General features: G+C 40.3%; 1 protein-coding gene across 5 annotated transcripts in view; it reads right to left on the bottom strand.

Moving 5' to 3' along the window:
* Window positions 1-23,855, bottom strand: part of dab2ipa (DAB2 interacting protein a) — a 193,684-nt gene that overhangs the window by 80,559 nt on the left and 89,270 nt on the right. For 2 of the 5 annotated variants that reach the window (XM_017716095.2, XM_017716098.2), the window contains one exon: window positions 12,484-12,602. In XM_017716095.2, the coding sequence (XP_017571584.1) occupies window positions 12,484-12,602 (119 nt within the window). Of the gene's footprint in view, window positions 1-12,483; window positions 12,603-12,702; window positions 12,849-14,322; window positions 14,825-17,371; window positions 17,391-23,855 lie in introns of those variants that run through there. The other 3 variants (XM_017716099.2, XM_017716101.2, XM_017716105.2) reach the window with 3 other exon arrangements.

Raw genomic sequence — 23,855 nt, 5'->3', positions numbered from 1 at the left:
CCATTCAGTCAAAAGAACATTTGCAAGGTCAGGCACTGATGTTGGATGTGGCTCACAATCAACATTCCAATTCATCCCAAAGGTGTTCAGCGGGGTTGAGGTCAGGGCTTTGTGCAGGCCACTGGATTTCCTTCACTCCAAACTCAACAAACCTTGTCTTTACTGTCCTTGCATTGTGCAAAAAAGACACAGTCAGGCTGAAACAGGAAAAGGGCCTTTCCCAAACCACTGTCACAAATATGGAAGCATGCAATTCTCTAAAATGTCTTTGTATCATGTAGCCTTAACATATCCTTCACTGTAACTAATGGTTCATTCCCAAATCCTGTAAAACAGCCACAGACCGTTATCCCTCCTCCAACAAACTTTACTGTTGGCACTATGCATTCTGGTAGGTAATGTTCTACTGGCACCCACCAAACTCAGATATTGCATCACATCACATCACTCCAACTCTTGGCACAGCACATAGTGATATTAGGCTTGTGTGCATCTGCTAAGCCATGGAAATCCATTTCATGAAAATGCTACATGATACATGATACACAATTCTTGTGCTGATATTGATTCCAAATGTAGTCTGGAGCACTGTGCTGAGAGATGGAGCAGAGGATAGGCCCTTTTAATGTGCTAAGTGCTTTAGCACTCAGTGGCCGCACTCTGTGAGTTGGTGTAGTCTACATCTTCATGGCCGAGCTGTTTTCACTCCTAATCACTTCCCTTTCATAATAATAGCACTTACAGTTGGCTGGGGCAGATTTAGCAGGACAGAAACTTCACAAACTGACTTGTGGCAAAGTTGGCATCGTATGATAGTGCCAGTCACTGCGCTGTTCAGTAAAACCAGTCAATACAATAAAAAACACAATAAAGAGTTAGCTTTTTAAATTGTTTTTTTAATGTTTTTGGTACATAAAATCACAGAAACATTGGAAGTGGACCTCAAAAGCGGCACACTCTGCTTCTATTGTGGTGTCATGTGTAACATTGGAAAGCAGCTTGAAACAACTTGAGAAATACAGGGCAATCTAATGAGAATCAAAAAAGCTACGAGCAGAACTTTGTGAGAATGCTGATTACTAAACAACAAAATTTTCATAAAATGAAGTGGTAAGATGGAGGTCAAGTGACTCTCCAGCTAAAAAGACTAGAAATGATTGCCAGCTGAGGCAAGTCCAATTACATAGAGCAATTATTCTATATTAAAACACAAGTTTCTGACAGATGTTTTCTCTATAGCCAAAGTAAAGATAACCTGTGAAAGGAAAAAAGCATCGTAAACAACATGTCTGGCGATAGCATGCGCTTCTGTTCCGTGACACTGTGCTGTCAGCTTTTGTGTTCTGTCTTACAAATGGCTGTTATTAAAACGAGGCAGGGCAACAGCATAATAGGCATGTAATGTGCATTATACAGCTACTGCTGAATGGGAAGAAGATGTCATTAGTGCTTAGGACAGGGAGTATAGAAGCAAATTACAGAAAGATATAGAATAGGCAGAATCCTCACACTCGCGTCTTTATAGCAGCATCCACTGAAAGGTTCTTTTAAGGAACCAAATGTGCTTCTTCTATAGTATTGCATCAAAGAACACTTTCTGGCACCTTTACATTTAAGAGTGTATGGCAGTTTGGATTTAATGAGGCTGAGCCATCATGGGCAGAGAGCCATCACTCTCTGAACATCACTCATTCACAGCCTTCCAGCCTACCCTCCCCCATCACTCACATACACCGCTGATCTCCACTGTCTCTTTAATTAAAGCCTGCCAGTAATGACCAACGGCTCCGCAGACCAAACACACGTCTAGAGAGGATTTAACATGCTTGCGGAAACATAATTTGAGGAAAAGCAGCGTCTAAAACATCACTGGAGCATTGCGACAGGGCCTTCACTACACAAAATCATTTCAAGAGCTTGCTGCTTTAATAAACACATTCACAATGCAGTGATCAAGACCAAACATAAATGGCTCATGTATAGCAATATATAACCATATTATTAGACATGTAACAGATATTGATAAATCGATAAATGTGTGTGAGTGTATATTTACACAGATATATAAACATATTTTCCTACTGACCCTTCAAAACATCCACAATTCCAGACTGAAGCCCAGATGTCTGTATTCTGTTGCTACGTCTCCACTACTACTGCCCTCTCTTTCAAATATAGCTTTAAAACAGCAGTTTAAAATATCTGCTAATAAAAGTTATTTCTGGCTACTTCTGTGAATTTGTTTTTCAGTGAAGCACGTTGAAGTATCAATTACAAGCAAAGCACAGCACTGATGCCAGCGATATCAATAGTAACAACACCTTAGCATTGGAGGACGCCTGCAGCATACTGCAACAACTCACAGACTTACAAAGGCAATCGCAAAGTGGAAAACTACAATTTGCCTTCAAACAAGATAACATAGCAATATGAGAGTGAGCAGGATTTAATGGTGGAGGACTTGAAATATACAACCACTGCTGGTCTCACTAGTAATGAAAACTGGAAATTGCTCATCTTCAGCCTGCATCCACATGACTTCCATGTCCATGCTAATGCAAAAGATATTATTAAATTATTGAGAGTAATAAATATATTCTGATTTTAAGATCTTAAGTGCCTAAGACTTTTGGACAGTACGTCATATATACATTGATCAGGCATAACATTATGAGCACCTCCTTGTTTCTACGCTTACTGTCCATTTTATCAGCTCCGCTTACCATATAGGTGCACTTTGTAGTTCTACAATTACAGACGGTAGTCCATCTGTTTCTCTGCATACATTTTTAGCCCCCTTTTACCCTGTTCTTCAGTCAGGACCCCTATGGACCCTCATAGAACAGGTACTTTGGGTGGTGGATCATTCTCAGCACTGCAGTAACAGTGATCTGAAGGTGGTGTGTTAGTGTGTGTTGCACTGGTCTGAGTGGATCAGACACAGCAGTGCTGATAAAACAGACAATGGGCATAGAAACAAGCAGGTAGTCATAACTAAATGATAATAATAAAACTACCTTCTTGTTTATTCGCTCACTGTACATTTTATCAGCTCCACTTACTATATTGGTGCACTTTGTAGTTCTACAGTTACAGACTGTAGTCCATCTGTTTCTCTGATACTTTGTTAACCCCCTCTCACTCTGTTTTTCAGGGCAGGTACTATTTGGGTGGTGGATCATTTGGGTGGTGTATTAGTGTATTTTGCGCTTGTACGAGACGATTGGACACAGCACTGATGTTGGAGATTCACAATTAATCTTCACAATTAAATTAGCTAAAATAACATACACTTAAGTTAAGAATGTTTTAAAGTGTGTTTATTTTTCAACAGAAACAACATGCAAAAACCTTTATGTAAAAGTGTCAGCTTTAAACAATGAAACATGGAGCCTTTAAAAGCCAGGCCATGTATTTTTTCTTGTACGCTATGTCGGTTTTGCTCTGTCATCTTTTGTGAATGTATGTAAACAAACATGCAGGACAAACAGAAAAACAAAGTGATGCAGGGAGGCACGCAGACAGTACAGTGGGGTGTGGCAGGGCTCATGCAGGAGTGTTTGTGGCCCTGGGCGAGTGTGTCTCTTGACATTAGCAAGGCCTCGCATTTCTCTCCCTCCGCGGCTTGCGGGGCTGTAATTAAGTGGGCCACGGCCAGGCGGCCCATCACACGGCAGCGCGGGGGGACCATGACCTGGAAACCTCACTGTGTCCAGCCGGGGGACACAAAACAGCCCCTCCACCAGAGCAGGAGGCTCGATCTTTTGTTTCCTGCAGCTGTCCCTGTGGACTGAGCAGGATCAGTAAATGGAGATGGAGGGCTACTTAGAGTGTGGGGTAAAGCACACAGTCTTACTGTACAGAATGAAGATGTTGGCCTGGATTAGGCAGGAAGTGAAAGGATTTTTATTTTATTTAGAATATAACACATTTGAACAAGTTGTACCTCTCTTTTTAAACTGATTCAAAAGCTATGAAGTTAAAAGAACAACAAGTATATAAAAGTATAAAGAGATGACATCTTACATTTTCTTATTTTTTATTATTTATTTCCAGACTGAAGCTGTTTGCCTGAGAGAGCTGCCCATGTTGATTAGAAAATGTCCCTGTTTTTCACATGCCCAACTCGAGGAAGGACATTGAATTGGCTGCTGTTAGAAAACTGGGCAAAAATCAATAGTGAGAGCCTAATATCCCATTCAGGGGGCTGACAAGCAATCTCACCTCCCGAGGCGAGAAGCTGCATTTAAGCGTAGATTTTGCTTTTAAGAGCCTGTTTACGATCGTTTTTTTTATAAAGGCGACGACAGTCAACAATTTTCATTTGCTCCAGCCAAAATCGGTCAAGCAGCATGTGGTCTGTGCCAAATTCTATAAATGGCCTGTGTCCCTTCATTCTGCACTGCACAGGATGTCGACACCCTCGCCAGAGCTTCCTGTTTCTCTGACCACTTCAAACAAAGCAAAGTGAGCAGCCGGTCAGCAGCTAAAGTACTTCATCTAAAATGGAATCATGAAGGCCTTGTAATTACATACATACACATCTTGTATCTTAAGGACCTCATGGTGTCAAAAATGAAAGGGCCCCACATATGAAAATTACTTTCAATTAATTTAATCAAAAAGACAATTTGCATAGTTACTCAGCATTGCTATGCCTCAAAACTGGTGCTCTAATGTGTCATGTTATTGTAGCTGCCCATAAGTCAAGCCTGTAAACTGAAAATACAGATATGAGGCCCAATAAAGACGATATAGGGCCCAGTCACAATGCCCCCTACCTTGCCTACAGGCCCCAATGCAATTACCACACCACTGCCAGTAGTTACTCCACTGTCCTTACCTCAGATGTTTACACAAAATCTATGACAATAAATTCAACCAAAAATAAATTTTTCAGTTCTTTTCACCAGCTTCAAAAGAAAAACACGAAAGTAAAGTATATACTTCACAGTATTAACAGAAGGCCATCAGAATTAGCCCTTAAACCGGGTCATTAAACAGTGAGTTAATGATGAAAGAATTACAGATAGTGTCATAACCCTTTGCACACAAGGAGTACGCCATCATTACTGAAATTCCACCTCAGCACACACTAGATTTGGAGTGCAGTGGAGGAGAGAAGGCCTTGAGCTGATACAATCACACACACACACACACACACACACACACACACACAGCTTAGCCTAAAACACAGCAAGTAAGCCAGGCATGTCTGAGCAAAATGACCCTCAACTTATGGCTATTGCCAGACATTCTGTCTGTCTGTGTAACAGTGTATGAGTAAAGCAGTTGCATGAGTACACACACACACACACACACACACACACACACACACACACACACACACACACACACACACATCACTGCTGTTGGAAGAAAACTCAATCTTCTGTACATCTCCATTTTGTTGTTTTTAATGTTTTAAAATAATTTGAAAATGCCTGTTGTCCTTCATATTATGTGTACATTTCATGATGAATGGACCAAAAGAAATGGCCTGAAATGACTTGGAAAAGATTTACATTCAAAGTAAAGTAGGTTTTTTCCTTCTCCTGTAAAGTTACTATTTTGGAGATACAAGGTTTTCTTTCGACAACAGTGATACATAACTAAAAGGAATAATTTTTTGTCCTTTCAGTTTAAAAAAAATGAAAAAGCATTTTACAAAGGCAGGAACATTCTGTTCTTCTGTCAGTCCTGTATAAATATATATAAATATGAAAACACACATCCAGTTACCATCATGTCTACCGTCTCCTTCCCATGACAACATGCAGGTGTAATGAGGAATGAAATCATGAAATCTCAGGACATTCGGGCCATTTTTCCTCCAACACCCTCACACACAGACCTCCATTCTCACCAAAGCTGGAACGCTCTCAACCTGACAGTGACAACCCCCCTGCCATTACTATTCTTATAAAAATAAATGAGATCTAACAAATCTTTATAAGAGATCTACACACACATCTCTCAGCCTCTCCCACGGGCCAGCGTTGAGCGAAAAGAAAATGATGTCGCACACAGAGTGCAGCAACACAGCAGACTACCTTTTCCCAGCAGCAAGAACACTTCCACATTCAGCTGATTCCATGCAAACCAGTTAGGCTGCTATATCCTCAACCTGAGGTCATTATTAAAACCAAGCGCAATGCTGAATATTTGAGGTTTTTAACTCTGTATTTAAATAATTGGATTAATCAACATTGATTTCATCGGATATTATGTGGACTATCAATCAGTCAGCTCTTGCCTGAAGGGTGAAAAATAAACCCACAGGCAATGTTCCTCTCCAAATTTGTAGACTTATTTTCCAGATTTTCTAATGATCTAATTTAAGAAACTCTTATACAATCACTGAGAGCTGGTGTTTGGTTTGAGCCTTCACAGCTCCATTTTTCCTCTGATAAAGGAAACAACGTAATAATACTACACTATATTTCCAAAAGTATTCACTCACCCATCCAAATCATTGAATTCAGGTGTTCCAGTCACTTCCATGGCCACAGATGTATAAAACCAAGCCCCTAGACCTGCAGACTGCTTCTACAAATATTAGTGAAAGAATGGGTCACTCTCAGGAGCTCAGTGAATTCCAGCATTTTACCGTGATCGGATGATACAAGTGCAGTCATGAAATTTCCTCAATACTAAATATTCTACAGTCAACTGTCAGTGGTATTATAATAAAGTGGAAGTGATTGGGAATGATAGCAACTCAGCTACTAAGTGGTCAGCCACGTAAAATGACAGAGCGGGGTCAGCGGATGCTGAGTGCACAGAGGTCACCAACTTTCTGCAGAGTCAATCCCTACAGACTTCATGTGGCCTTCAGATTAGCTCAAGAACAGTGTAGAGAACTTCATGGATTGGGTTTCCATTGCTGAGCAGCTGCTTCCAAGCCTTACATCACCAAACACAATGCAAAGCATCAAACGCAGTGGTGTAAAGCGCCGGCACTGGAGCAGTGGAGACATGTTCCCTGGAGTGAAGAATCACGCTTCTCCATCTGGCAATCCGATGGACGAGTCTGGGTTTGGTGGTTGCCAGGAGAACGGTACTTGTCTGACTGCATTGTGCCAAGTGTAAAGTTTGGTGGAGGGGGGATTATGGTGTGGGATTATTTTTCAGGAGTTGGGCTCGGCCCCTTAGTTCCAGTGAAAGGAACTCTTAATGCTTCAGCAGACCAAGAGATTTTGGACAACTTCATGCTTCCAACTTTGAGGGAACAGTTTGGGGACGGTCCCTTCCTGTTCCAACATGACTGCACACCAGTGCACAAAGCAAGGTCCATAAAGACATGGATGAGCGTGTTTGGTGTGGAAGAACTTGACCGGCCTGCACAGAGTCCTGACCTCAACCCGACAGAACTCTTTAGGGATGAATTAGAGTGGAGACTTCAAGCCAGGCCTTCATGTCCAACATCAGTGTCCGACCTCACAAATCGGCTTCTGGAAAAATGGTCAAAATTCCCATAAACACATTCCTAAACCTTGTGGAAAGCCTTCCCAGAAGAGTTGAAGCTGTTGAAGCTGCAAAGGGTGGGCCGACATCATATTAAACCCTATGGATTAAGAATGGGATGTCAATCAATTTCATATGTGTGTGAAGGCAGACGAGTGAATACTTTTGGCAATATTCCCAATACATAATATATACTACATTGAGTTTTTGCAACACAAGCAGAACAGTACTGCTACATTAAAAAGAAAAATAAAGCACTATACTCTAAATACAATTCACATTTTTATTTAACTATATGGTTTTAATGTGATAGTGTGAGACCCCTGTTGGGGGGGGAGGTGGTGATGATGATATTTATCATTCAGATTCTAAATTGCATCACATTATTCTCTTTCTGAGCATACGATGGATATCATCAGTTCTTAAAAACTAATAAACTACTAAACAACAGCTATAGTCAATATACCTAATATATATATATATATATATATATATATATAATTTTATATAGTTTTATCATTTTCTGATAAGTGTAACTCAGCTAATAAAAAGAAATTGTTTACTAAACTAGCATAAAGATGTCATAGTTATGTGTGTTGTTTTTAGAGCATGTGTTTTATGTAGAAAATCAACCAGTCATTTGACCAGGCATGTTCAAACTTTTGCACAGCACTGTTACCCACCCCTGTGCTCCACAGTTTAAATCAGGGATCAGCAATATTTGGCTCCAGAGCTGCATGCTGCTCTTTTACTGTCCTGTTGAGGCTCCACTGCAGAATAAAATTTGTAGGTAAAATAAAATAATCCTCCTTTGCAGTAAAATAAAGCTCTGCCGATCACTGTAACACTTAAAAGCTGGAGTTAATATAGCCGAATTCACCAACCTTCAACCCTGAAGAGACTTCTGGTCACATAGCAACACAAATAACAGTCTCACCTAGATAGCAGCTAAAGAAATGGCAAAGAGAGAGATTTAAGACATTGATCATTTAGAGCTTTTAATGGACTTATTTGCATTTATAATCACTTCATCTGGTTGCTTCTCTGCAACGAGAAACTGTCAAACACAAAAAAACATGAAGCTGAAGTAAAATAGAATTTTCCTGTTCCACCTTAAATGGTGCAGCAGTTACATTCTGGCGCCTCAAACAGCATTTAAGGTGGAACTGGAAAATTTGAAGAAGCTGGCGAATAAGAAGCTGCCTTCAGCCTTGTAATAAAGTCGAACATTGAGAGACATTTTACCAGAAACGGTTCTACTTTTGCAGAAAAGTTTCCTGCCAGAGATGCGAGAAAAGTGGCAATGGCTGAGCTAAAGCTTAAAGCAGAGCAAAGTAAGTCTGCGCTTATGTATATTTTCTATTTTTAGCCTATATGAATACATCAGCACACAGTGAGACATATTTAGAGCCAAGATGGTAAAATGGACATAAACTGTTGTGGCTCCCAAAGTGGTTTGATTTTTGTTAAAAGAACAAAAAGGCTCTTCTTAAAATTTGGGTTGCCGACCCCTGAGCTAAACAAAAGAGCTTTAACCTGACACACAGATTCTACATGAGTGGCAGGAATACACAGAGAAAATGCAGCAGAACCACAATACCATCTTCCCAGTGTGGAAGCACCTGCTTCAGGCTTTCTGAACAGCTGTGCGTGTTTACTCCCTGCATTCAAAGTCTGACCTCAGCTCCCTCTCTCTGCTTGGCAGTGGGACGCTTGCTTACTGCGCCACTGCACTGGCACCAGTCCTCTGCTTCTGGAGCAGCAGCATTGTTCAAATATGAGCTGAACTGCAATCACAGGCTGCACAAATGTGGGTGACATAGCTCTGAGTTGACAAAATAAACACACTTCCTAACATTCACTCAAGTACAATCAACCAGTCAACTCTGCCTCTCCAAGTCAAACATTTTTGCCAATAGCTCTTGTAGTAATGGATGCACTCGGCACGGGTTTTTAGCACTGTGAGCCACATACTTTCAGAGAGAAATCACAAAACAAATCTGGGTTAAAACACAGATTCCACTCCGTTCAGCGTCACTGCTGTGTAGAGATGGTCCACCATCCAAATAATAGCTGGTCAACGGCGGTCCTGTGCTCAGATACTGACTAGTGGTGAATGGGCTAGAGGGTGGCTGACAAAGTGTACATGGCAATCATCTATAATTCTAACCATCATAGTGTAAATACAAACTACAGAACAAAGCTAAAGGCAGTGACCACCCTTCATGTAACTTCCCTTAAGTAAATGTTTTTCAGGAGAAGCCTGTGCTAGCCTTGTCCTTCCGGTACTCGTGGTATCATGTGATTGGGGGAGTCCTAACTAGTGGGAGGAATTGGATATAATTAAATAAAGATAAAATAGATAAAAATTGGGGAAAAATCCAAAAAAAGAAAAAATGTTTTCTAGTTTATTTTTGTGACACTGAAACGTGTATTTAATGGCAGCTTAGATTGGAAATTAAATAAAAGAAAGGTGGTTTCTGACCTATACACACTTAAAAATGATGGTTCTTCAATAAGTGTTTCTATATTGAACCATGAACACTAAACAAGCTCTCTGCATAATCAAAGGGTTCTTTGCATCATGAAAATGTTCTTCAGATTGATGGAGAATGCGCTGTAGATGGTTCTATATAGAGCCTTTTCGAAAAGGGTTCCATATAGTTCCATATATAAAGGATTCTTCTATTGTGTCAAGCTTGACACTGTGACAGCAGAAGAACTTATTTCAAAGGGTTCTATAGAGAGCCATCGACAACACATTCTCCATCAATCTGAAGAACCCTTTCATGATGCATAGAACCTTGTAATCATGCAAAGGGTTCTTTGAGTGTTCATGGTTCTATACTCCCATCTTGACTAAAGTACCCTTGAAGAACCATTTTGTAAGAGTGTAGGAGTTTCCAATAATCTGGCCAATGAGTGGAAGTAATAAGTACAGGAATAAGAAGTCGATAAGGGTGTAATTCCAAACAATCCTTATGATAGATTAGATGATCAGCGCATTCCAGTGGAAAACTGGACTGACTAGTCCGTGTCACATAAAAACCTGCACTGGGAGAAATCTCAAGTGCGAAAACTCTTCCTCCAACGCTCTGGAGTACAGTTCAGCAGGGAGAGGCCGATATTTCACAGGCCATCTCCCACAAATTAGACTGCAGCTGGACCATTCATCCTCAGAGTAATCCAATTCCCTCCTCTCGCGCACAGCTCAATTCATTGGAGAAAGATGACTCAAAGGTTTTAGCACTGAAATAAGTGCCTCTAAACATCCCTAACAGCCATAATAAAGACGTTAAATGTTTGGGGCCTAACGTAATGAATGGTACAGACGTCGCACAGAAAAAATAATCCACATAGTCATGATAAGGAGCAATTTGCCTCCTTATCAAAGAAACTTTTTAACACTCGCAGTGGATGTGAATAAAAGACTGCCAGCCTTTTCTTTGAAGATTTTGTTCTTCAGGAAGTGTATTTCATTAAGAGCTGCACCATCCAGTCTAAAACACGTCTGTGTAAAGCTGTGAATAACAGGCCTCTGCCTGTTACAGAAGCAATTCAGTCAGTTTCATTTGAAATATCTTTTCCAGCAAATTCAATGTGTATATCACCAGAATTAACGTTGTGCATTAAAGATTCATCAAGAAATAAAATAATTATTCAGAAAAATCAAAGGTTTAAAACAAAAAGGATCTGCTTACAGAAGAATGAAAGAACATCTGAACATCTGAGCTTCATCCTGACAGGATACAGTTTCAATATGTGTCATTAGTAGAACACAGTTATTGGAACGCAGAGTGAACAAGTACACCAATGTTTGTGTGTACTGTGAGAGCCAGCTGACGAATCCACACTTCAACTACTCACTCAACTATAACTGCAGAACTTTGAGTTCCTTAGCTACTGAAAATTTCCTAGTAGTTACTGGAAAATAAGATTTAAGATTAATAACTGAAGAAGCCTACACGGTCAGAAATAAAGGCTCTGTTCAGGTACATTTCTTGTGCATAAGGTAAAAACAACGTAAATGTTCCCTTAAAGAACCAACAGTGTTTTTAAATGCAATTTACCTTAAAGTTTTTCCAGGTGAAAAGTATGTATTTGTTCTTTTTCATAACTATAAAATAAAACGTCTGGAGACGAGACGGGGTGTGTGAAGTCAATACAACTTAGAAAATATCATTTTAACTGAAAATTAGGTGAAACTGCAAGGCTCTGTAGGAGTAAGCTTCAGTCTCTCACTCTAGTGCCCGCATATTAACCTCTTTCTGAACTGGAGTAATGCAATTTAAATGACTTTAGTCTAGTACGAATCTGCAATGTTCATAGCCTTTACAGTCTGATAATAAAAACTGTAGAGCGAATGACCTTCTATAATTCGCTGAATACTGAGTTTTGTTCAGACCTTGACACAACCTTTAATGGAAAACTGTATCCAGTTTCAATAGTGTGTTAGTTTCATAGTAGTTTCTGAATAACAAGCCTTAAGACTAATAACTGAACAATAAACCTGTATGTGGGATGTTCAGTTTCTCACTCTATTATGCCCGGGTGGAGCTGGACCAGTTTTATCTGAGAGGGTATTGCTAATTAAGTGATTTAAGTCCAGCACAAATCTACAACGTTTGTAAATTTTACAGTCCAACAGTAATATTTATCGCATTAACATCCTTCTATAATCAGCTGAACACAGAATGTGATAATGGAATAACAAAACTTGCTAACAGACACAGCTGTAAGGTGTGTTGTTATTGTCATTGAGGGTGCCAGGCAGCACTATAGATGCAGTACATGACCTTTTAAATCAGGCTGCGGGAATCTGGTGAAATTGTATAGATATTTTATGCTGTACCAATGAGCCTGTCAAATCCTCACAATCTACACTATGCAACCTTTAATGGGAAAACTAACCCAACTGCAGTAGTGCTTTAGTTTCATAGTGGTTACTGAAGAATAAGACTTTAGATCAACAACAAAACAATGCACCTGCAGTTTAACACGTTTAAGCAGTCCTACCTGTCATTGTCGGCACTCTTGAAGGCCGGGAGGATGTTCCGGAAGCTGCTGTTGCGGTCAAGCTTCGGCTGGCTCTTAGTGCGTTTGATGGAGCCCTTCAGCCGTCGGCTCAGGAAGCCCTGGACAGGAAAGCATCCGCAGTGAGAGAGAGAGAGCAAAGAGGGACATGGAAAAAAAAACACTCAGCTCACAGGTTCTTAAAGCAAACAAAACACACACACTCAAACCAGCAGCTCTGCAAAGAAATGCTCTTTCTTTCCTCTTTCTCTCTCTCTTTATCTCAGTGTCTCTCTCCTCTCATCCATGGCGTTTAGTGGAGCAGCGTGTTGCTGTGCGGACTGGGCTACAAGCGTATACACACACACACACACACACGCACACATCTGCTGGCAGAGCTCGCTGGGCTACAGCGGCTATGCTGATGTGAGACGCCCCTCAAAGTCCCTGTTACCATGGAAACTGTTGGTTGGCATGGAAGGGGAGAGGGGGAGAGAGGGAGAGAGTTGTGGGGGGGGGGGGGGGGGGGGGGGGGGTTGGGGGAGAAACACACTGGTGCACTACAAGTTCACGGACAGAGCTGAGTTTGAGATTTTTCAACCACAGCACAGATTAACGAGAGATTAGCAGGAGTTGGATTATTTCTCCGAAAAGACTGCTGGTCTGTCTGATGGGAGACGGCACGCTAAGGATTTCTAAAGGAAAGGGATAAAACAGTGAGCATGGGGCGGTGCATTTCACTAAAGACGGGGAAAGGGAGATACCAGCCGGGATAATTATGTGTTTGTGTTTAGAAGCACAGTGAATGAATGGATGATTGGCCTTAACTAACCCCCTAAATATCTGTTGTTATACAAGCATGGCTTTGTGGGCAAATAGGGGTAACAGATGCAATAAAGACATGCAAAAACACATAGAAGGCCTAAGATTGCACAAAACATCTTTCTTACTAATTCAAAGTATATTTAAAAAAAAAAGTAACTGATTTACATAATTGTCCTTGGACAGATATGTGCAAATGAACCAATCTATGATTTAAACTCAGTTTTGCACTGGAGCTATGAGGCTAATGTAGGTATCCAGTAATAAAAGTATATATCCCATTAATTTACATCACACAAACTGTGACCTAAATCATAAGTCACTTGCCTTAAACCCTGCTGGACTGATAATTATTAAAGCAACCCCTTTTCTTGTGGTAATATCACTGTCTCAAGAGGCTTATTGCTTTTATAAAACAGTGGTAAATATGACAAATACATTTCCAATAAATAACTGAAGTTACAATTCATAATAATCCCAATAAATACAACTTCTATCAAGAAATGTTGTAGTGCTACATAGAAATGCTTATTGCTGCAAAGCAAAACTGCTGAAGAGGACAAAGACTTTCACCCTTCACAGCCATTTCATAACCTTTTTTCATTATTTGTCATATATTAATGAAAATGTCATAACATAGCAGAGATTAATGCAGAAAATTTCTCCTCACAAGTACTTTCTCCTCAACAAACTGCCACCACAACGATAACATGAATTTCCACTAGCGCCCCAATGAGATTTCCTGTGTTCTGTTAGCATCAAGCTAATGGTGCTAGACATTTTCCCACAACTTCAGGCAGATTTACCAAAAACACAGACACTAAGACATTTAAGCATATTCTCGGTTTAATAATAAATCATGATTATAAGCTTAACAGAAGAAGCCTAATACTGAATATTGACGGAGAAGCAGTTTAGCCAGTTAGCTATCTTTTAGCCTGTTTAGTCTGCTATATTTCAGCTTAGCTATTAAGAAAATAAGCTGTTAGTCCATCAGTTAAAACAAAATCGGGTTCTTACTTTATCTATTATCAGTTCACTCAGTGGTCCATGAGAGCAGCATTACAGTCCTTTTACAGCACAAACGCTTTGGCTGACTGACTCCATTTTGGGTTTGTGAAAAACAGAGCAAATTTCATTGCTTAGCTATTGCTTTAACCTTTTAAAAACAGCAGTCGTGTCATCAAGAGCAGTATAAGTTTCACCGTCATAACCGTAAAGATATAACAGCAGCACTGACATGCAGGCTTACAAGGTCTCCAAGAAACAGCAACTACACACACACTACCATTACACATCACAGTCTTCAGAAAGTCCTGAACTCTATTATTGACAGTTGATGTTTCCCTGCATGCCCTCTCCATGCTTTACAAATCCAGCAGTTCAAAAACATGAACTCTTGACACCCCGAAGTTTTGTGATGATGTCAAGCGTTTCACTTCTTTAGCTCTCTTCAAACGCTGCTGTTTTCAGGACTGTTTGTTCTGTCAGACAACGGTGACGTGGTCCCCAGCAGAGATCTCGCCATGGCTGTAATCAAGCCGTCCTCAAAGCGCCACTTCTCGCTTTTGGTGTCGCCTAAATTTTTCAGCGTTCTATTTTTAGATCTTCCTCACATGACATTTGCAGCGTAACATCCAAGTGGAATTATTCATCACGCCCGCTGGAGCGGAGGGCCAAGGCATTTAATGATGTGCTGCTTTTGGGGAAGTTATCTTGCAGCAGTGAGAAAACTACAGGAGGAACCAGTGCAGCCCTGGATCAATGGACTTCAAACACCTTCCCTGACCTGAACCGTAGGTCAGTATGTATTGATTTGAGACATATTTAAGGAGTACAAACAAATCAATTTGTTTTATTAAAATGATATTGTTATATAGTAGTTTCTTTGTCCAGGCATTTATTAGATAATGCTTACGAGGGAAATGTATGCTTTTGGTTCTCTGTTCTAATAAACATGACCTCACATATTTAAGGAACTAAAGAATGAACTTGGGGCCTGGTTTGGAAAGCCATGTTATTTGGCCAGCAAGTGCCACCAAGCAATAATATAAAGCACGTAAGTGTTAGAGACAATTATAAGGCAACACCTTACTGGCTTACAAAGTCATAATTTGGTCAGCGAGTGTCTAAGGGCAAAAGCTTAGAAAGCCATATTATTTGGTCAGTAAGTGTTATAGAGCAATATTATTTGCCCACAATGTGTCACAGACAAATCTGAGGCAAAACTGACCTTGTTTACGAAGCCATATGATCTGGTCTATGTGTAAGATGAATATAAGACAATACTTGCCTGGCTAACAGACCAAGCATGTGAGTCCTAACAGAAACAGAGAGAACAATTATGGGAGTCCTTGTTCTCCGTCTTGTATATTAAGCTATATTATTTGGCCAGTAAGTGTTACAGAGCAATATTAATTAGCCAGCTAGTGTCATAGACAAATATAAGGCAAAACTGACCTGGTTTAGGAAGCTACTTTATTTGGGCCAATAAGTGTTACAAATGAATATAATGCAAAACAGGCCTTGCTTATAAAGCCATATAATTTGGCCATCATGTGTTGTAAAGCAACTGGTTTGGCTTATAACATCTTGTTATCAGCTAATGTGTTCTAAATTGATATTAGACAAATCTAGACTAGTTTGTAGGACGGACACTTTGAATAAGAACAGCTTCTCCCTATATCAAGTTTTAAAAAGGTGTATGAAAAAACACTGAGTTTGTGCTACAAAACCATTTTTTAAGTAGAGGGAGTGCATACACATCAAGTTATTTTATTAAAATGATTTGTGGTTTCTTTGTGAAGCCAGGCACTGCATCTTTTTGAACTGCCGCTAACATAAGTGCATTGTACAGCTCAACACACTTGGCGGAGTATGCTGATGGCCAATTCTATTACATTAGCTATCAGATGCCTGCGTTGGATGGCATAGCTCTGAGTGAAGAGGGTGGAGGGAGCCATCCTACTTATTCAGCGAGAGCAATGCCAATTATGCTCTCTAGGACTCCCAGCCATGGATGGCTATGACATCATCAGGGATCTAGCTTTGGATCTCCTGATGATCACATCTTTAATTATGCTCTGTGCAGATTTACACCACTACATTTCAGTAAAACGAGCCCAAACTAATATTTCAGTTTGTAGCAAGTAAGTCAGTGTTTGAGGTCTACTGTAACTAAAAGCTAGAAGACAAGAGCTAAACGCTGCTCCTCCAGCACAAACCAGCTTGTCTCTGCCAAACACTTCTATATCATACTGCTATATCAGCAAACAAATCCATGTTGGACCTGGGATCAGAATTCAGTGCATCTTTTCATCTGAAAATAGACAGAAATTTTTACACTAGACAAAAACTAAGCATAGACAAAAAAAAATTTATAAAAATTATGAATCATTAGCCCACATTAGCACACCAATTACATCTTCTCGCCTGAGCCAAGCAGCAAGAGTTTGTTTGTTTATTTTATGACATGGAAAATGCTGTAGAGCAACATTACTTCCTCAGCAAGTGTCAGGCAAATATAAGGCAAAAGAAGCCTGACTCAGACCAAGAACACACATAATTCAAAACAGAAATGGCCCTGTGAACACTCTTTGGCCTCTTTTTTCTTCAAAATGTATATCAAGCCATATTACTTGGCCAGCATGTATCATAAGTGAACATAAAACAAAGCAAGACCGACTTATAAAGCCATAGAATTTAGCCAGCAAGCATCATAAAGCAATATTATTCAGCCTGCAAGCGCCATAAATGAATAAAAGGAAAATCAGCCTGGCTTCTACAGGACATATTACTAGCCCACAGCAGTATGCATCATTGAAGGAATATTCTAACAGCTCACTGAAACCATTTCCAAGCTTTTTTTTTAAAAAACATTTGGCAAATTCAGTCAAATGCTTGGAATTTAGCAAGTAACAAAATACCCCAGACCCCTGCTAGTCTATGGCTGAGTTATCAATGCGACACTCCTGTAATACCGTCTGCTGGCTGTGAAATGACCGGCCTCCAGCTCCCTGCATACTTTCAGCTCTATTGTATCTATGTGTGGAATTCTTCTTATACTTACCTGCTGAGCCTGCATTCTCTCACTACTCTCCTCCCCTTCATTCCTCTCTAATCTTCAAGTCTGGCCTCTCTCTGCCCTCTTGTGTCCAGCCCTACATGCCATAGTGTGCCAGTCAGCTTGAAGAGCCCAAAGCTGTTTGGTAGAGCGTGCTGACGAATCCACACTCAGACAATGCACATGATTCCAAAGCAAAATCGCACTGTGGGCAGTCTGTGACCTTGTTCCTCTACATCCTGTCCATGCATCTCATCCACCACAGCTGTTGCGACCCCTGCAGAAGTCTGAAAAGTCAGCAGTACTGAGCTTGTTACACAAACTTTGATCAACTACGCAACTACACTTTCAGGAGTCTGAAATAAAAGTGGATTTCACCAACTCTCAAAAGTGTAACTATACGGGAATGGAAGCTTGACAAGGCTCCTGCAATTTGATGCATTTGGAATAACTACAAAATAATACTCTCCACAGAAACTGACCCTGATCTTGAAGCAGCAGTATGCAATATTTTTCGTTAAAATGGAAAGAAGTACCATTACTGAATATGGAGAAAAAAGAATACATTAAAATACGGTGTGTATGAGCTGCTGCAAGTCACACTGGAAAGGCTGAAATAAGCTTTTATGAATTTATCTTTTATTATTGGGATGGATTTGGTTGGAGTTTTTCAGACCTCATCACACGTCCTTATGCACTAATATCATATGCACTAACATCATATGCACAGGCTCAAAAAGAAGGTACAGCTTGATGTTTAGGTCTCAAATACTAAATAAACATTATTCTGACAAAGATATGATGACAACAAGAGATGATTCATCCCAAGTTTTGACTCAGTACACTTTCAACATGCTTGCAAAGTCAGATTCAGCTGCTTGTAGGGGTCCAAAGCACAAACGACATTACAAAATGTTCTTCCGCACGTTCAGAGAGGTCTCCAAATCCCCAAAACGTTCATAATGCCAGATGTGTTTTTATTTAGTTTCTACTCAAATTTTTGCCATGACATGAACAGGCCATTGTTTATTGAAAGTATGCTAAAACTGCAACATCATAATAGGCACTGAATACACATAAAAATAATTCTAAATAAAAATATGTCACGGGCCTGACTTATCAAAATTATTCAGACCATCCAGACCAGTTCTATTACTGAATAATACTCTTACAGTGTAAAGTATGTAATCCCTGAAATTAGGTCATATTAATTTTCCATGTTTATGAAGGAAAGGAGCTCATTTATGACAGCAGTTGGTGGTGATGTCCTCAAAACCGAGTTGCAGGGTCCTCAATGTGGGTCTCAGTACTCTCTCAACAAAACCCAGCTGGCATTAGACTTTAAAACTGAGGATTATTGCTTACTTTATACATAAACTTCACAGAGATCACAAGACCACAGCAGAGTTCAGATCAAACTCTAATTTTAGACAAGGACCTTTTAAAGAGGGTCCTTACACTGAAGCACTTCCAGACTGAGCTCTCCTTCAGAACTACAGTTTATTCTCTGTTGATGAGTCCGGGAAAAGCGCTAAGAGTTCCCCGAACCAATCAGAGCCGCTGTCTGCTACACGCTGCTGCTGCAGAGAAGTCTGTACTGTACTGGGGGTCAAATAACATTTCAGAGCAGACGGCAGTCTACAGGATGCACCCAATAAAAGCCTAGTCGGTCAGTGCTGCTGAAATGATCCATCCAACAGCATTATCCACAGCCGGAAGCCAGAGAGTCTGGCTTAGAGAGAACAGAGCTCAGCCTGAAACTCATCTATGTGAAGTGCTAGCTGATACACTGTCTTTATCAGAGGTGCCAAGACTTTGTCTTGGGGGTCTAAAGTGCTATGTTTGTGGTGGGCCAAAAAACATGGACCATTCTCCAGAATTAGTTCAAAATGCAGTCCCACGGTTTAAAAAAAAAAAACTGTTCAGATCTTTGATACTAGATACAAGGATATTGCTATGATCTACTAAAACCCAAGGTATTAATAGACAGTAATACAAAATCATCGATTATAGGGCACCTTCCACTGGGAGGTGGCTGTCCCAAACTCTAAACTCCCACTATAAATAATACTTCATTTTTTGTGTTTTTGTTGTGAAAGTTTTCTTTCAGATTTTTGAATTCTTGAAATATTTATCATGAGCCTAATTTTTAACTAAAAAACTTTATTCAAAATGCTGTCCCAGGTTTTCATGTCACTGCCGATACATAGTTTTAGCCCCCAGGTGGAGCCTTATTTTAGCCACACCCCTGCATTTTAGAGCAGGAAGTGAGACTACATCCCTGTCCCTCATGACCACATGGTGAGCAGTTAGATCTTACTATTCTGCAGTTAGTGTGTCGCAAAGCCTGAGAACTATTGCATATCATTAAGCATTGTCACCAACACATTTCCTGCATTTAAATAAACTTTTTTGAAAACTGTTATGATTTTATGTGTGCCCAACTGTTCAAAGCTGCGTCTGCTTGTCATGTACAGGCTAGCATTTTTCACTTATGCTCAAAATTAGATTTTGATTAGGTTTCATTTTTATTGTTTTGGTAGTGGCAAAATGATTCAATGATTTGTTTTAATTAAACTAAGACAGAAAAAGTCATACAGAGAAAATGTGGGAAATAGGAAAGAGAAAAGAAAGAGAAAGACAGAGAGCAAGGAATAAGAGACAAGAGCACACAGACAAGAAAAGAGAGAGACAGAGACAAAGACAGACAGAGCGGCTCACTCCTGACAGTGACTCCTAACCTACAGCTCTGATCATCATATAGTTGAATGTATTGAATTTCTCCTGGGTGAACATGGCTGTGTTCTTCACAGCCTGAGGCCTAGCTCCAACAATCTCTGGGTCCTGTTCGATTAGCACGGGCCGCACATGTGCAGGCAGATGCAGCAGGGCTTCCCAACGGCCTCATGGGAGCCCAGAACACACACACACACACACACACGCACACACACTCACACATTCCTCATCAGCATGCGGCAGGCATACTCATACCCCGCCGCACGCTTACGTACACACCGGCCGATCGGCTCGGCGTCTGCTAATGGATCCTGTCATTAGTTTGGCTGTGTAATTAGGAGGAGTGTGGGGTTCAATAGGCAGCTTGTTTACCTGAGCCTCCACAGAGGGTAAATAGCAGTGAGGTGGGGGCAGGGGGGCAGCGTGAACACAGCAAAAGAGCAACCACAATGACAGCAGGTCTTTTATCCCCTTAGAATGACTACAGAGAAATGCTTTCTGCATTCAAAATGTAAAGAGAAAGACTCGTGGGCTAAATCAAACAGAGGAATGTTTTATCCTACTCGTTCACTCAAAGAATCTGGGAATTTGTTTTAGATAAACACAAACAGCCTGCATTATTTAACATTCCAACAGAATGCTCACATACAGTCACATGGATGTGTTTAGTGATCTTATCTGCCAAACTTTGGCGATAAAGACGGACACGGCAAAGGCAAATGTAGGAACAAATCTGTTTGTCTGATCTGCGCTGTCACCATGGTAACCGGTGCATATGGTGCACTTGGTCACATGACTCCTGTCAGGTGGCTGTGCCGGAAGCAGTCTTATAGGACACCGTCTTACATAACAAACAATCAACAATTCGTCCCTCTCATCTGATGGAGACAAGGCCATAATGACAGACACTGGCAAATGGAAAGCAGAAAAAACAGAAAGAAAGACAGAGTGGGCATCAGACTCAGCCATGGCCAGCTGTGCCCGAAAGACCATAATACACCCACACACACACACACACATACACACACACACACACACACACCCACACACAGCAAGACTGTCATCCCATCTGTCAGGTTATCACACACAAACCAGCCAGGATTGCATCCATATCCTCCAGAGGTGTACTACAGCAGCCTTTCAACAAGGCCTGTAGGGCTGTATAGCCTAAAGGCACATTAGCCTCCATTCAGGCCTACAGGGGTCCAGGACTAAAAGCATATAAGTATTCAATTCAGGTCTTTAAGGCTATATTGCCTTAAGGCTAATTAATGACTCCCAGGCAAACAGGTTTCAATTATCATGTAGTATAAGTATTTTTTTTTCGCTGACATTGTTTTTAGCTGATTACACGCAACACAAGTGGCAATACTGAGTGAAAACTACCTAGCTGTGCAAGATCAATGTGAACAGTATACCTATTTTCCCAGGATTCTATGTTACTAGAGTCTTATGTTGCAAGAGTCCTATGGTAAGAGAGATATATTTTCCCAGTGTCCTATGCTATGAGAGTTCTGTGTTATAAGAGTTCCCAGGGTACTATGTTACAAGAGCCTTATGCTATTAGAGTCCGATGTCACCAGAGACATATGTTACAACGGTTCTGTTGCAAGAGTTCTATGTACACAGGGTCCTATACTCCGAGATTTCTTTGTTACAAGAGTCACATTTTCCTATGTTACAAGAGTCATATTCTCCCAGTGTCCAATGTTACGAGAGGCCTGTGTTACAAGACTCCTGTGTTACAAGAATCTTATGTTGAGAGTCATATTCTCCCAGTGTCCAATGTTACGAGAGGTCTGTGTTACAAGACTTCTGTATTACAAGAGTCTTATGTTGAGAGTCATATTCTCCCAGTGTCCAATGTTACGAGAGGTCTGTGTTACAAGACTTCTGTATTACAAGAGTCTTATGTTGAGAGTCATATTCTCCCAGTGTCCAATGTTACGAGAGGTCTGTGTTACAAGACTTCTGTATTACAAGAGTCTTATGTTGAGAGTCCTGTGTTATAAGAGATCTGTGTTACAAGAATTCTGTGTTGTAAGAGGCATATGTTTCCAGGATACTATGTTACAAGAGTCCTATGCCATGACAGCCCTATGTTAGCACAGACCAATATTACAATAGTCTCATGTTACGATGGTTCTGTGTAATAGGAGTCCTATGTTTCCAGGGTCCCACATTACAAGAATCGTGTATTTTCAGGGTCCTATGTTACAAGAGTCCTATGTTCGCAGGGTCCTATACTATGAGACTCGAGAGTAATATTTTCCCAAGGTTCTATGTTATGAGAGTCCTAGTTACGAGAGTCCTATATTCCCAGTGTTTTATGTTACAAGAGTTATACGTTCCCAGGGTCTTATGTTCCATCAGCTCTTTACATGATACATCATACCCCAATGTGCTACATTATGGAAAAGGTCCCTAAGGTCTTGATTACAATCCTGGGGTCACCAAAGGTCAAACAGGAAACAACGAGGAGCATTTTTTTTTCAATAAAATTCCAATAAATGCCCTTAGCCTAACTAGCCATAATGAGCAACTTGGCTAGCTAAGCAAATATTGTAATGCAAACCATTTTCAGATACAGCAAACATTATTATTATGAACTAGATGTGCATTTCCTGAAGGAACTGCAAGAATGCTTGAAGAGAGCTGCAAGTATGTGTGTGTTTGTGTGTTTCTGTGTAGGTGAACAACACCTCCTTAGGTCTGTCATTATGGAGCTCTTAGTGGAGAAGCCTTGTTTGAGTCTGATTTGCACCCTCTGAACAAACAGTCATAACTCGGGAAATGTTTACTCTATCACGTAACCGGATAGATGGTGTGAGATAAGACCCCTTGAGGATTATTGTGGTGTAATGAGTGTGTACTGAGAAGAAAATGTCTGTAAACACAGAGAAAATCTTGAAATAAGCAGATTCTGATTTTGAGAAATTTACATGCGAGTGAATGGGGCAGTTTTCTGTGCCTAGTGCCAAACAAATGCTCATAACTCTAGCTCATAGCTAACTGATATAATGATGAGATATTTTGGGGTTTCAGAAAGGACAAATTTCTCTACCATTTAAAACTGAAATGGAGTTTCTAGGTGAAAGTTTAAGGATTTTAAAGCAGATTCCCTGCATGACGGCAGTGTCTATGAGACTGAGTGGCCTGCTGTAACTTCATTGATGTCAGTTAGAATTAGAAGTTCTGAACATTCTGCCATTCATTCTTATGGGAGGTTTTTAATTTTTAAACTTAGTTTTATTAAAAACTGCCAATCCGATCGACTCCCAAAATACACAGCACAAATCATAGCGCTGAGAGCTTCGAAACGCAGTTTGAACGGAGTCTGTACGTTAAGCGATTCGGGCTGTATTAATCGCAGAAAAGTGTGGAAGAAGAAGAATAAGAAGTATGAGAGATACTATAGAGCGCTTTTTCAAGCCCTCTAATGATTACTTAGTTTAGCTCGTTTGCAGCACTGTTCTTCTTTTTTGTCACTTCTAGCTGTGTAGGCCTTAGCTTGCTAACTCACAAGTAAGCCAAGTAAAGTAACAAATCTAACATAGCATTAGGGATTGGCGAAAAGGGAAAACGTTGGATGAGGGCATGCTAAATTAGATCTGTAGATGTTGTAGATTGAGTATGTGCTCAAAGATTTGAATGTTAACAAAAATGTCAGTTAAGGTGATGTCTTGCAATGCGCCATTGTGAAATTAAAATAAAATTATATTTGTTATGGTACTAATGTCCATCACACAATAGA

Source organism: Pygocentrus nattereri, chromosome 28 (assembly GCF_015220715.1).
Source record: "Pygocentrus nattereri isolate fPygNat1 chromosome 28, fPygNat1.pri, whole genome shotgun sequence".
NCBI classification, from domain to species: Eukaryota; Metazoa; Chordata; class Actinopteri; order Characiformes; family Serrasalmidae; genus Pygocentrus; species Pygocentrus nattereri.
The sequence above is the reverse complement of the archived record's forward strand: the minus strand, read 5'-3'. Positions and strand labels throughout refer to the sequence as shown.